Source organism: Drosophila pseudoobscura, chromosome X (assembly GCF_009870125.1).
Source record: "Drosophila pseudoobscura strain MV-25-SWS-2005 chromosome X, UCI_Dpse_MV25, whole genome shotgun sequence".
Classification (NCBI taxonomy): Eukaryota; Metazoa; Arthropoda; class Insecta; order Diptera; family Drosophilidae; genus Drosophila; species Drosophila pseudoobscura.
The window spans coordinates 14,310,402-14,325,425 of record NC_046683.1 but is presented as its reverse complement, the minus strand read 5'-3'; the positions used below and the strand labels follow the sequence as shown (position 1 = coordinate 14,325,425).

Genomic DNA, 15,024 nt, shown 5'->3' with positions numbered 1-15,024 from the left:
GTGTATTGATCTAAAAATCAGCTGATAAATAACCTGTTATCGATTTTAGTACAAGGCAAGGGAGTAATTATTTTTATACGGTCACACTGTTTCGCACTGTGTGAGGACAATATACCTTGAAGACAAAAAGCCAATTTCGTCTCAAGGTATATTCGGAAAGGGGTGGACTTTACTTCGCAGGCGTTGCATTTTGTAGGCCGTTTTCCCGTTGTCCATACCGCTTTTTTACAGCAATTTCCCAGCGGATGGATTTCAAAGAACGGTTGGAATTTGAGTGCAGTCAATGCCTCAATGGAGAACCATTTTCGAGCCCATACTGAATACTAATTCGTGATCAGCATCGAATTCCTGATCGTTTGCCATCAAAATTTCAATTGTTTCAAAAATGTCGGAAAAATCATGTAAAAAAGTGGATAACGGAGGTTTTTCACACTGGCGCTGCCATGGGCCAAATATTGAATATTTTTGAAACGTACGTACACATTTCCCCTTCCAAATGTAGTTAATGTATTGCGAATTTGGCGTGTAGTTACCATGTAAAGACATTAATTTAGTGGAAGTTGCTTAAACTTAATTTGCAATCAAATCCAATCAAAAGGAGTATTTAAAAATTTCTTGTGTTGTCGAAAATTTAGTTCAGCGCTGAGTGTCTTAGCTAGCTAGTAATATTCAACCAAATACCAAAAGCCAGAAATATGATGCAAGTTGAATGCCAATAACTTGTCAGTTTATTTCGGTATATTTCTGAGGGAAGACCGTGTATTTTTAGATAAGTGCGCGGTCACACTGTTCTCCAGCTTTAATTAGCGGCAAAATAATTTTTTTTTTCCCACTTAAATTTCGCGTAGTCTGTGGCACAACTTTTCAGCTGCGTAGCAGCAGACGGAGCAGCTTTGCTTTTCCCCCCAACAACGGGTTTGTTTCGAATTACGTTCTAAGCTTTAGGTTTCTCGATGGACTCAAACGGAAGCATCCTCTTCGAAATCCACATTTTTTGTTGTTGTTTTTGTGGTTGTTGTTGTCAAGAATTTATTTGCAAAGAAGTCGGTGTATGTGTTTTGGTATTCAGTGAGTGTTTTCAGCCATCGGCAACAAAAAACAAACAGAACAAGAAAAGTGTCCAAATTTATAGCAAAAGAACATTTCTTTTGCATATTTGGGTCAAATCTTTGATACATAAATATATTTTTATACGTATGTGCAATATAGCTGTGTGACAGTGTGTGTGTATGTGTGCTATCGTCCGTTTTTTTGCGGTCCTTCTTTTCTTTCTATACTTTCATTTTGTTTCTATTGCTTTTGTTTTTGTTGTTGAAAACGCACGCGCTTCTGTGTATTTTTTTTGTGTGTTCTTTCTCTCCCTCCACCCACCCACACCGGCGAAACTAATTCAATTTATTTATAAATGTTCATTTATGCTAGAGCAAAAAGCCAAACAACAAACAAACGTCTCAATATGTCTTTAAACAAAATCAAAAGAATGCAAACAAAATAAATAAATAGATGTCCGTGTGTGTGCATATACAGTGTGTGTGCCTGTGTGTGTGACCTTCGTGCAATCATTTTGGTTGGTCGAGTATTCCAATTAGAATCGAATCTCTTGTAAACTCTTCCTTGCAGAATGCATCCTGCATCCCCTCCCCAAGAAAAAGCCAAAACCAACAAGAAAATAAGTGGGCGAGAGGACAGATTGTTGAGAAGTGGCAATAAGAAAGTGCATCTGGTAATAGGAGTGGGTGGAGAGCATAAGGAGAGAACAATTCAGAATCCTTGTCGGTCTGTGGTGGTGGCCTGGTCTGCTTCCTTTGGGGATTTTAATGCAATCAGGGGCCAACATTTCCTGCGTGCCCAGGTGTCCGCCACGTTTCTCCATATGCTTGTGTTTTTGTGGCGTGATGGTATGAGGATGCACTTTGCGCATAATTGAATTTCCTCTGCGGCAGCAACAAGCTCTTACGCAGTCCTTTTTCCCCCATATAGATACACCTCCTACAGTTCAAGATGCACTATGGGTGACAGTTGGCAATGCACTGATAGAGAGAATCTCTCTTCAATGAGCCTGACTCTCTCCTACAGTTGTCCATGAACTTGACAGGAATTCGTTCACTCTCTTTGATCCTCATTAGATCTCTCTCTGATTCGTTTCCCAGTTGCAAATGCAAAGATATTCGCTTATCGCTCTCTCTCTCTTTCCGTACGGGCTACAGGGTTGATGGCTTTCTCTTTTGGTTACACTTTTAGAATATTCTCTTCTCCTTTTTATACCCTATATTTATTAGGAATATCGGATCTGCAAAGGGTGATCCTTACAGTGATCCTCCGTTCAGCTCACAATAATTAACCCATCATTCGCTCTCTCTCTCTCTCTATTACAGTTGACAAGAGCCCAGCCGCCCGGCGCCACAAAGTGGGATCCCAGAGGCAGAACAGCCGCCGCACTGTGTTAATAATATTGTAGCCACGACACACGACACCCGACCCACACCGTACCACATCAGCACGCCCCGCAACAGACACCGCCGCACCACACGAAACAGAAGCAGCAGCACCCACAACTACAGCCACAGATACAGATATAGATACAGCTACAGATACAGCTACAGATACGTTCTCTTTTAGCCAATAAGTCTAGTCAACAATTAGACCAAATGAGCACGCACTTCAAAACTAACAAGCAGCACAAACTAAGCCAAAAATAAAAGGAGAGTAAACGCCGACACACTCGCTTACTCACAGGGAGAGAGACAGAGAGAGAGAGAGAAGAGACACCCACACCTTGCACAGCTAGAGAGATAGTGAATAGTGAATAAAAGTAGCGACTACTATAAAAGAAGGAGAGAACAGGCGGGACAGGGAGGAGAGACTGACACCGAAAGACACAGCAAGGGAATAGACAGATCTACATAAAGGAAGATAGAAAGAGAGAAAAAAAGAGAGAGAGAGAGACTCCCAAATAGACAGAAGAACAGAAGGAAGGAGCTTCTTCCAAAGAGCTAAATATCAGGACACACACACACACACACACACACAGAAAGGGAGGCGAGCAAATTCCACCAAGATGCGGGTCGTGGCCATGGTCAGTGGCGGCAAGGATAGCTGCTACAACATGATGCAATGCGTTGCCGAGGGCCATGAAATCGTCGCCCTGGCCAATCTCCATCCCAAGGACAGAGGTGAGACCCAGACCGACACCCCCTCCCCTCCCCCCCTCCCCCACACAGACCATCATTTAAATCTGTTTACGCCAAACGAGTATTTGTGCAATCATTTACCATGGAACAAGCCCGCAACTGATTATTGACTGATACCACTGCTCCCACTATCTACTCTCCTTCTCCCTCTCCCAGATGAACTGGACAGCTTCATGTACCAGACAGTGGGCCACATGGGCATCGAGATACTGGCCAATGCGATGGGACTGCCCCTGTATCGGCGCGAGACCAAGGGCAAGAGCACACAGACAGGCAAACAGTACGTGCCCACCGACGATGACGAGGTGGAGGATCTCTACAGTCTGCTGGAGACATGCAAGGTGATTGATTGATTGATTGGTTGGACTGAGTATGAGAATGGTGGAGAGTGCAGTGCAGCGATTCCCCGTTGGACAAGTTTACCCTAGAGCAGGTCATGACACACACGGGAGGGGTATTCCATTAAGCTCTAGGATATCCATTTTGGGATTGTAAATTTAGTATTAGTGATAGCCTAAGGCGTGATAGAACTGGCATCGTTTAGAGCCCCCCATTTCTGTATTGTATCCTCCTTGTGGGCTTTGTTTATCATTGAGCCATGTCCTTGGCTGGGCCCCGCTTAATGGGGGGGGTGTAACTGTTGCAACTGCAGCAACAAAAACCTAAGATAACAACAGTAATTGGATGGAATACTGTTGAAAGTCGTTTTGCCGGTAATCTTATCTCTCTTGATTCGCGGGACTATCGCGAAACGGAGCCAAACTGTTGCCGTGCACGTGAACAGAAATAATAATAATAATGATAATAATATTATAGCACTATATATAGAGGCAGCAGGCAGCAGCCAGAGCGGGGTGGGGTGGCGTGGGGTTGTGTGGCCAATTGTGTAGAAACTAGTGTAACTCTCTCTCGTTCTACCAATAGCACGAACTTCAGGTGGATGCCGTGGCCGTGGGCGCCATCCTGTCGGACTATCAGCGCGTGCGCGTGGAGAATGTGTGCAGCCGTCTTGGTCTGATATCGCTGGCCTATCTGTGGCGGAGAGACCAGACTGAACTGCTGCAGGAGATGATCGACTGCCAGGTGCATGCCATTATCATAAAGGTAAGCCATAAATGGTGGCCGCTGGCACAGCTCCTATTTCTCCATTCCGAACCCACATCCGCTTGGTCGACAGGTGGCTGCCCTGGGACTGGTGCCGGACCGTCATCTGGGGAAATCGCTGCGGGAGATGCAGCCGCATCTGCTCAAGATGCGCGACAAGTACGGTCTGAATGTGTGCGGCGAGGGCGGCGAGTACGAGACATTCACGCTGGACTGCCCGCTCTTTCGGCAGCGCATCTCCGTGGAGGACATCCAGACGATCATCAGCAGTGCGGATCCCATTTGCCCGGTGGGATACATCAATTTCACGAAGCTAACCCTCCAGCCAAAGGAGCCGGGCAGCTCGTCAGCCGGCGGCGGTGGCGGCGGCAGCGGCAGCGATGTGGTCTTTGTGAAGCGCTCCCTCGACTATATCAGCGACCTCAACGAGTCGACGTACAGCGATCTGAGTGATCCGGATTTCAGCGAAACGGAACTGGAGCTGATCGAGAAGGAGACGCGTCTGCGGGAATCGCTCAGCCAGAACGAGCTGATATCGCGCAGCAACTCGTTCGGGCGCCACCTGGCCACGTCCGCCTCCTCGCCCATACCCATTGTCACGAAGAGCGCCAGCGTCGACGAGCCCATACCGACGGCCAATTCGGCGGCGGCATCCACTGCATCGCTCATGCTGCTGACGGCAGCGGCATCGCTGGCCAACAATAATCAATCGGCCACCTCGGCCTCGGGCAGTGCCCTGGGTTTTAGCGGCAGCTACGCGAGCAGCACCCAGGGCAATCCGCTCGGCAGCAGCACGGCCGCCGTATGCGGCTCGATGTCGCTGGCCATCTCCTCGCTTGGGCTGAGCGCGAACACATGCCATAATCCGTCTGGAGCTGGAGCTGGGCCAGGGATTGGGCAAGGGACAGGAGCTGGCGGCATTAGCAGTGTCATGACCCAGCCGCCGAGTCCAATGAAATACGAGAGAGAGTTCCGTCCATTAGCGAACGAGGCCAGAGCGGCCATCAATGCCAAGGGCTGGATGTGGCTGGCCGGCATACAGGGTATCATATCAATCAATCTCCCTCTACCACCTATCCACCCACCCATATCATGTCCCTCCACCCCGCCTTTTCTATTCCTTCGGCCGAGCCATTTGTGATTGCTAATCTGTTTCCGCTTCTCCCCCTGCCACAGGCTGCGACTCTGAGGGCATGGAGCAGGGCATGCAGAGGGCCCTGGACACATTAAAGGCACTGTGCGCCAGCAAGGGCTACGACCTGCAGGATCTGTGCTACATTACGCTCTACGTGCGCTCCATTGCCGAGTATCCGGCATTGAATCGGGTCTACCTGAAGGCCTTTGACTTTCACAATCCCCCGACACGCGTCTGTGTGGAGTGCCCCCTGCCCGATGGCTGTCATGTGGTGATGGAGGCGATTGCCTATCGCCAGACAATTGGTCTGGCCAATACGGCCCATTTGACAGTCGAGGAGCGGGATCGCGAGGGCGAGGAGACGGCCGCTGCGCTATTGAATGGCCGCCGCAGCACGATGCATGTGCAGGGCATCTCGCACTGGGCGCCTGCCAATATAGGACCCTACAGCCAGTCCACAAGGGTGAGTCCACTCCAGTCCAGTCCCCTCTTTGATCAATCAATAATGAACGTCCGTCCCCCTTGGCCCGTTGCAGATTGGGGAAATCACATACATTTCGGGACAGATCGCCTTGGTGCCCGGCAGCATGACAATCATTGAGGGTGGCATACGACCGCAATGCAAGCTAACGCTGCGCCACATCAGTCGCATTGCCAAGGCCATGAATGCCCATGGGCAGCTGCGGGACGTGGTCCATGGCATTTGCTTTGTTACGCATCCCGCGTTCATTGGCGAGGCGCGACGTCAGTGGGAGCGGCGTACGACAAACGCCATCATGGACTACATTGTGCTGCCCGCCTTGCCGCGGGAGGCGCTCGTCGAGTGGCAGGTCTGGGCGCATACCCACAACGATCGCTTCGACTGTAAGTGTTTGCTTGTTCTGTTTTGTCTGTCCTGGTATCTAATCTCGGTATTTTCATTTGCATTTGCATTTAGATGAGGAAACTGGCTGTTCGGTTAGCGACTATACCATCTCGATACGTCGCCGCTGGAACTATGAGAACAACTGTGCGGCCATTGTCTGCTATGTGTCCACCGGCCTGGCCTCGTCCACCACACAGCTAACGCAACTGAGCGACGATATACTGGGCAACCATTGCCGCGTGGCGCAGTCGGTCAGTGCGGAGCATATGGATGAGATTCTGACGTACATTGTGAATCGTTTGCTCAAGGATTATCCCCTTGCCAAGCTGAAGCAGCAGCCAGCACAGGCTGTCAGCGAGCCAGTGGGCGAGACACCGCCCTCAACGCCCTCGGTGCCCGGTGGTGCTGGAGGCGATCAGCAACAGCAGCAGCAGCAACAGCACCAGCAGCAGCAGCAGCAACAACAGCAGCAGCAGTCACAGCATCAGAAGCCAGCGATACACCTGAAGCTGTTCTATCAGGTGAATGCGGCCCCACCAACAGAGCTGCTGCTGCAGTCGCTGCATGACTTTCGGGTCAAATGCCAGGAGATGGCCTCCATTGTATACACCGTACTGCCGGCGTGCAGTCTGCACAACTTCAGTACGTTCCTGTCCATATGCGGTGTGAGGCATGAGTAGGAATAGGGGAGGAGTAGGGGTAGGAGTAGGAGTGAAAGTGGGTAGGAAAGGAAACAATTTGCTGCCACCGCACCAAACAGAATATAGATTATATATATATACACGACTATATATGTACAATGGATATGTGTAAGCAGCTTGCAGTGTCGCTTGCTTCTTTTGGTTATCCGGCGGATACAGCATGCTGTCTATATTGTATCTCCACCACACACACACACATACGTGGAAACACAAACCCAAAATTGTTTCGGACCAAACAGAGGATAGCCACAAAACTTGGAAATTGAATTGGAATAACGGATCTATGCAACTCAAGAGTTTCAGCAATTAGCAAAAAAAAAAGAAAAGAAAAGAAAATTCAACAAATTATTGTACAAGCAGAAACAGCAACAAAATACAAGAACGCCACACACTTTTTGTGCACTCTAATTGCCCAGAACTGTAACTGTAACTGTAACTGTACTCTTATATACATATATAACGTATTAACTACTGATCGTTTTTCGATGTGCTTTTCCCCCATGCCCGCACCCCGTATGCTCCGACTTTTATATACATATATATATATATACATCAAGAATTCTTTTCTATAATTCATTTTCGATTAGCAAAAACTTTTTGACCAAAACAAAAAAAAAAACAAATAATAAGATAAAATGAAACGAAGATATTGTCGTTGAGCTTTAAAGAAGAACTATTTCTATATGCATATAATGTCTGGCCAGTTGGATGATGGTTGGTGGCACACCCCCCTCCCCTCCCACATAGTGGACCACGTCCATTCACTTTGACTATCCCGTATAATATTTGTCCAGAAAAAAAAAAATAATGGAGGGGACTCGCGCGAATCAAGCAAATTTGCCATAGATAAATTACATTTTGTTACAATCTTTTTTTTATACATAAATACATACATATACATATATATTATTATACGATTAGATACCAAAATTAACGAATAGAGATTATTGAATGTGTTTTCTTGTGGCCATAGCTATAGCTTGTCCTGCACTCTCCCCACAAAAAACAAACAAAAGAAACGAAACGAAACGAGAAGAAAAGAAAACTGAATGAAATGATACGCCCCCTCTCTCACACACACACACACACACACACAAATATGAGAATGGAAATGGGTTTGGGGTTTGGAAATAGAACCCTGAACCTGAGCTTGGCAACAGATACCTTTTGGGCCAAGAGGGGGGGCTGGCGATAGACGATCCTGACTCGTCATTGATCTATGATTATTACATGCTCTATGTATTGTTATGAAAATATATTGATATTGATTGAGTGTCATTACAAAAGTCGAGAAAACCAAAGAAAATCTGAGCGTTTCATTTGCGTGTGTTTCCAGATAAATCACCAAGTGCTCTGGCGGTTTCGCGAATGTTGGAGACAATTTCCAGAAACAGCCAACCCAACATCTAATCGCTTCAAATATGCGAATTGTTGTGCATTTGAATAAAACGGAAAGCCAACAATTTCTGGAAATATCCAAACGAATTTGAAGACATCAAAATATTTCTGAATCGAGAGATATTTCGAAAGATTCTTGAACATTTCTATTCAGAGGTAAACAAACGCTTTGCTTTAAATATGAAAATATAAAGTATATCAAGGGAACGATATAGAATTGAGGGAGCATAGCTTTTTGCTTCGCTTACATTATGGAATGGATTGGAGAATATCTGCAATTCTCAAATACAGGGTACGCCACGAAACTTTTGAAATTTCCCAAAAATGTCCCACTTGCTTTGTTAGCAGTAAATAATACAACGCTGCCCTAGGGTAACGGTAAATATGCGCTCAACCTGCTGGCGGTGCCCGACAGCAGTTCCATTTCAATGGTAAACATCATCGTAGGATAATAATTGGGCAATGTACACGTCAGTGATGGCGGCTATCAGAGTCTTACCAACGGTTAACGGATATTTGCATCAGGCAAACATCGGTTTCACCTCCATTCGCCACCCAAATCACGGCAACTTACCACCCTCAACCCTCCCCGCTCAAACTATTCGAAACCGAAAATGTTTGTCTAAACAACAAAGGGGGGGAAAGAAGTGGAAAAATAAGCTTTCAGAGAGGTTCGCTCGCGCGCTTTCGTGCTCAATGACGAACTTTCCAGTGGGTGGGGCGGAGACGACGCCGCCAATCACAGCTGCTGCATGCACTGACGTGTCCCACCACGTCATTGTGGCGTCGTATAAATAGCCTCCGCCGCAGAGAGCGAGAATCAGTTTCAAAACAAACGTCAGCGGAAAACAACATTGAGCACAAGAGACAAAAGACGCGACAAAATCGTTACATTGGATTAAAAAAAACAGTGCGATTACAAGAATACCAGAAAGTTACAAACAAACAAAAAAAAGCGTGACTGAATCATACAATTTACAAACAAAATATATAATTCCATTAATTTTATGAAACCAAGCCAAAAGACAACAAAGACTTAACCACTTAGAAGCGGAGCACAACAAAGTGACAATTAATTCATAATATTTTTTTTTGCGTGCAGCATTAGTTTAAGTTAGCAAAAGTAAGTACCAACGAAGGCGGCGAAATTTTGTTTGTTTGAAAATCAGTTTGGACAGACAGGCGTTCTCCAATACTGATTCGACGCAGTTGAGCACTGACGTGGCCCGAAGTTGAACTTGTGTGTGTTTGGTATATAAGCATGCGTGCAGAATCAAAAAATGCAGCTATGTTTAAAAACTGTCTGTAAGCCGTAAACTTTGCGCTTATTCTCTTGGAATTGTTCAAACTTATCAAAAGTATTATTTTACATATACAAATTTGTATATCGATTGTAATTGGGAACTATCGAGAACTATGGATATGATAGAAAACAAATACGTTATCAACTAAAAAAAAAAAAACAAACGAAATGTGGGTGGACACGCTTCCTTCTGTCTGTAACATGTGTCCTTTTACACTGATTTGATACACTCCTCTTTGAGGGACATAACTATTAGTACTCCCATCCTTAGATCCAAGACAATAATCGAAAGTCTTTCACCCCTACTAGCCGGCAGAGTGTCAGAATTTCACCGGCAAATTTACGGTATATTTTGGTATATTTCTGAGAGATCTTATCGATAAGTGCTCTCTCCTGCAACGAAAAAATGAGTCGTAGCTTTTAATTGGGCTATAAAAAGGGGTATGGACAACAGCCAAAAACAGCCATGGCAAAGTGCAAGGTTCATACGAACCTCACCTCGCGTGTGACGACAATATACTTTCAATACACAAAGCTGTATTCGTGCAAGGTATATTGAGCCAATGGGGTGGATTTTACCTTGCATTAGTTGACTTCTCTGGGCGGTTTTGCCTGTTGTCCATACCCTCTTTTTCCTTCCATTATGTAGCAAGTATGTACCAAATGTGTAGCAAATGTGTAGTTATATTAGAATACATTTTTGTGAAGTGTTGGGTCGTTCAGAATTTCAGAAATCGACAATTCGAGAAGGTTTAAGCGAAAATATTCCAAGTGTAAGTTTTTAAAATTTCAAATAATCCAGTGCGAAGACTAGATAGGTTCAATAGGAATAGTGAGTAGTGCTTCGAATAAAAGAGTAATTGCAGTGGGACGGCTGACAAATGCAATTCTGCCGCCATGTTGGCAAAAGGTGGTCCTGGCCTCTAAAAAAATTGCCACAGCAGCAGCCTGCATGAAAACCAACACGTGCCCCCAAAGAGAATTCCCCAGAAATAGGCAAAGCTTTCGTTTGGTTGCATTGCAACAAATTCAGTTGACGTTAACATCTTTTTATTCGAGTATTCCGGCCTATGCGGCACTGTGACGTGTGGCATTTCTGGCCGTGCTGTGCATAATTAACCAATTTATGCGCAAAGCTGTGCCTATTCATAGCAGTTGGTAACGCATAAATTACCGTAGCGTATGTTATTAACAAATTAGCCGCAAAGTTCATTCACATATTCCGCTGTTCATATTGGACATGTCTGGGAACTCTGACGTATGCGGCGAACGGTCCCTACAGGCCCATTTCTCAGCTATTGTTGTACCCAAACTCCTGTAGTCTAGCTTCTATAATCTTCATCAATTTCCTTATAAAATAGGTACAACAAATTGCGATATTAATATTTGATCTGAACAGACTAGGGCGCTTGCGCCAACTTTATCGCCGTCTCTGCCGCTCCTTCTTCTTCTTCTGTCTGGCTGTGTTGTGTGCGTGCATCATGTACGTATGGATGTATGTGTGCATGCCATTCAATCAGCTTTTTACACGTCATTTATAGCAGATTTAAAGCTTCCTCCACGCATTGTGATCCGGCTCTCTCTTTGGTCTTTGGCAAAGTACACGTCAGTGAAAAAATATAGGAACAAAAACTCGGTTAGCAATTTGTAGATAAAGCAGTGTGCGAGAGAGCGTGAGAGTAATAATAAAACAGCTGTGCAAATTCATTTTGTTAGTGGCTCTTGCCGGTTCTGCCGCCACAGAGACTTTCACCACATGTGTGTCCGAGTCTGTTTGCTAGTACATTGTTCTTAGAGCACGATGTTTATGGAAGAATAAAAAAAAACCAGTTTGCTGCTATCTTTGTTGCTCTCGCCCCACACCAAGAGCCGGCTGCTACTCTCCCGCTCTATCTCTCTCGCTCTCTCAACCTTCGCTTGGAGATTAAGCAACAGAAAGAACCAGAAAAATGTTACACGTATACAAAAAAGTCTCCCCCCAATGCTACTGCGCTGCCTGCGTTGACGTTGGCGTCGGTCAATGTCAGTGCCGGCAGCAGCGAGGGGCAGCACACGTCTTGAACAGCGCCTTACAGTTTACAGTTGTTGGCCAGTTAGCCTCTGAAGCAGACGTGTGTCTTGTTAATTAGTACTCGCAGCGTTTCCATCTCTCAAATTATTCCAGGTAGAGACAAAAGCCAAGTGTGCCATTTAGGAAGTGTACCATAAATTCTTATAGGCCGGCGCTGACGTCGTCGTCGCTCAGTGCTTAAGTAGGACACCTAACGGTACCTGTTGACACTTGTTGAAATCGACGTCAGCAATTTTATTCTCTCTCTCTCTTTGTTCCCCCACGGTGCGCGTGTATGTGTGTGTGTGTGTGTGCCATCTAGTCAGTGTGTTGACGTGTACAAAAGTCAAGCTCTAAGGAATTATCGAAATAAATACTAATCGCAAATAATTTTCACTCTCTCGCTTACAGTTTATTTTGAAGAATCTTCAAGATGAGGTTATGTATATTACTGGCTGTGGTGGCCTTTGTCGGCCTCTCGCTGGGCGAGGAGAAGAAAGAGAAGGACAAGGAACTGGGCACCGTTATTGGCATTGATCTGGGAACCACATACTCTTGGTAGGTATTCTTATTGCTCGTTAAAGCCCATCCTCCTGTCCCCATTCTATCCTATTGGAATCGATCGGTACTCATGGCCTCCTTTTGTACCATTCCATTTATGCAGCGTTGGCGTTTACAAGAACGGACGCGTGGAGATCATTGCCAACGATCAGGGCAACCGTATCACGCCCTCATATGTGGCCTTCACTGCCGATGGCGAGCGTCTGATTGGTGACGCCGCCAAGAACCAGTTGACGACAAATCCTGAGAACACAGTCTTCGATGCCAAGCGGCTGATCGGTCGCGAGTGGTCCGACACAAATGTCCAGCACGACATTAAGTTCTTCCCCTTCAAGGTGGTCGAGAAGAACTCAAAGCCGCACATCAGCGTGGACACGTCGCAGGGCGCCAAGGTGTTCGCCCCCGAGGAGATCTCTGCCATGGTCCTCGGCAAGATGAAGGAAACCGCCGAAGCTTATCTGGGCAAGAAGGTCACCCACGCCGTGGTCACAGTGCCGGCCTACTTCAACGATGCCCAGCGTCAAGCCACCAAGGATGCTGGCGTCATTGCCGGTCTCAATGTTATGCGCATTATCAACGAACCGACTGCTGCGGCCATTGCCTACGGTCTGGATAAGAGGGAGGGCGAGAAGAACGTGCTGGTGTTCGATCTTGGCGGCGGTACCTTCGATGTCTCCCTGCTGACCATCGATAACGGCGTGTTCGAGGTGGTGGCCACCAACGGTGACACTCATTTGGGAGGCGAGGACTTCGATCAGCGCGTGATGGACCATTTCATCAAGCTGTACAAGAAGAAGAAGGGTAAGGACATCCGCAAGGACAACCGTGCCGTCCAGAAGCTGCGTCGTGAGGTAGAGAAGGCCAAGCGCGCCCTGTCCGGCTCCCACCAAGTGCGCATCGAGATCGAGTCCTTCTTCGAGGGCGATGACTTCTCCGAGACTCTGACCCGTGCCAAGTTCGAGGAGCTCAACTTGGATCTCTTCCGCTCCACCCTGAAGCCCGTGCAGAAGGTGCTCGAGGATGCCGATATGAACAAGAAGGACGTGAACGAGATTGTGCTGGTTGGCGGTTCCACTCGTATCCCCAAGGTCCAGCAGCTGGTCAAGGACTTCTTCGGAGGCAAGGAACCCTCTCGCGGCATCAATCCCGATGAGGCTGTGGCCTATGGTGCCGCCGTTCAGGCTGGCGTTCTCTCTGGCGAACAGGACACCGATGCCATCGTTCTGCTTGATGTCAACCCACTGACCATGGGCATCGAAACTGTTGGCGGTGTGATGACCAAACTGATTCCCCGCAACACCGTGATCCCCACCAAGAAGTCGCAGGTATTCTCGACCGCTTCTGACAATCAGCACACCGTCACCATTCAGGTGTACGAGGGCGAGCGCCCCATGACCAAGGACAACCATCTCTTGGGCAAATTCGATCTGACTGGCATCCCACCAGCACCACGCGGCATTCCCCAGATTGAGGTCTCGTTCGAGATTGACGCCAACGGCATCCTGCAGGTCAGCGCCGAGGACAAGGGCACCGGAAACAAGGAGAAGATTGTCATCACCAACGACCAGAACCGCCTAACGCCCGAAGACATTGATCGCATGATCCACGATGCTGAGAAATTCGCCGATGAGGACAAGAAGCTCAAGGAGCGCGTCGAGACCCGCAACGAGCTCGAGTCGTATGCCTACAGCCTGAAAAACCAGATCGGCGACAAGGAGAAGCTGGGCGCCAAGCTGAGCGACGACGAGAAGACCAAGCTGGAATCGGCCATCGATGAGTCGATCAAGTGGCTCGAGCAGAACCCGGACGCCGATCCAGAGGAGTACAAGAAGCAGAAGAAGGACCTCGAGGCCATCGTCCAGCCGGTGATTGCCAAGCTCTATCAGGGCACTGGCGGCGCACCACCTCCAGAGGGCGGCGATGATGCCGATCTCAAGGACGAGCTGTAAGGCGGCCCTAGCGCCCCCCACCACGATGGCTAGAAGATCATTTCAGACTGATAACACAATTATGTAACTTAACAACAACCACAAACAACAACAACAACAACAACAAACAGAATGAACAGCATCAAATACTACTACTATTACTACACCCGGCCGACATCATCCCCCGCCCACAAGCATCCATTCGACCTTTAAGGAAATTTCCAAAATTAACTATATATATATATACATTTTTGTTTTGTTTTAAGCTCTAAATTTTGAGTACTTGTAATTCTCTTTTGTTCGAAAACTAAGAAATTTGATCATGATTTATGTGTGTTTAATCGCCTTCCGCGTTGCGGACCCGCGAACGAACCCCTCTCCAAACCATCCGTAATTATGTAAAACTGTAAATTTTTTTTTATATATACATATAGACATACACATAACTGTAACAGGAAACCCTGGAAATCGTCACAGAGATTGAAAAGAAGGGGGAGGATAGGTAAAGCAAATGAGAAAAATGTTATATGTATAAGAGAGAGGAAACGTGAAACAAAACGACGAATAAGAACGAGAGCTGCGGCGGGGCTGGCGATAAGCAAAATGATTCAAAGACAATGCAAAAACAAAATGAAAATACACAACACAAATAAATGATATAAAAGAAAGATAAAACCGTAGCAGCAGCCGTAGCCGCAGTCGCAGGATGATTCGGCAACAACTCCCAACCAGCAGCAGGCCCTAGCAGCAACATAATGGATTCTTCGATTTTACGAAGAACTTTCTAA

The 15,024-nt window shown here is 46.8% G+C and overlaps 2 protein-coding genes and 1 long non-coding RNA gene across 6 annotated transcripts; 2 read left to right on the top strand and 1 right to left on the bottom strand.

Annotated features, from left to right (window-relative positions):
- The first annotated feature begins 723 nt into the window (after positions 1-723).
- LOC4815352 (uncharacterized) lies at positions 724-8,070 on the top strand. 2 transcript variants are annotated; one of them, XM_001354721.4, is made up of 8 exons: positions 724-915; positions 2,376-3,173; positions 3,348-3,532; positions 4,116-4,295; positions 4,369-5,338; positions 5,472-5,893; positions 5,967-6,294; positions 6,368-8,070. In XM_001354721.4, exons 2-8 carry the CDS (start codon positions 3,059-3,061, stop codon positions 6,973-6,975), a joined length of 2,808 nt encoding a protein of 935 aa, XP_001354757.2. In that variant the 5' UTR covers positions 724-915; positions 2,376-3,058; the 3' UTR covers positions 6,976-8,070. The 2 variants fall into 2 exon arrangements, with proteins under 2 accessions (XP_001354757.2, XP_033238797.1); XM_033382906.1 differs by lacking the exon at positions 724-915 and adding an exon at positions 926-1,068.
- A 1,133-nt stretch (positions 8,071-9,203) lies between these two features.
- Hsc70-3 (heat shock protein 70 cognate 3) lies at positions 9,204-14,873 on the top strand. 3 transcript variants are annotated; one of them, XM_015186167.2, is made up of 3 exons: positions 9,204-9,517; positions 12,159-12,305; positions 12,412-14,873. In XM_015186167.2, the coding sequence occupies exons 2-3, from the start codon at positions 12,181-12,183 to the stop codon at positions 14,255-14,257; spliced, it is 1,971 nt and encodes a 656-aa protein (XP_015041653.1). In that variant the 5' UTR covers positions 9,204-9,517; positions 12,159-12,180; the 3' UTR covers positions 14,258-14,873. The 3 variants fall into 3 exon arrangements, with proteins under 3 accessions (XP_015041653.1, XP_015041654.1, XP_001354758.1); XM_015186168.2 differs by lacking the exon at positions 9,204-9,517 and adding an exon at positions 10,338-10,470; XM_001354722.4 differs by lacking the exon at positions 9,204-9,517 and adding an exon at positions 11,740-11,861.
- LOC117184583 (uncharacterized) lies at positions 10,701-11,634 on the bottom strand. The gene is made up of 2 exons (XR_004469991.1): positions 11,099-11,634; positions 10,701-11,026 (listed from the first exon to the last, which is right to left on the bottom strand). It is a non-coding gene; the product is annotated as an uncharacterized lncRNA (long non-coding RNA).
- Positions 14,874-15,024: the final 151 nt, after the last annotated feature.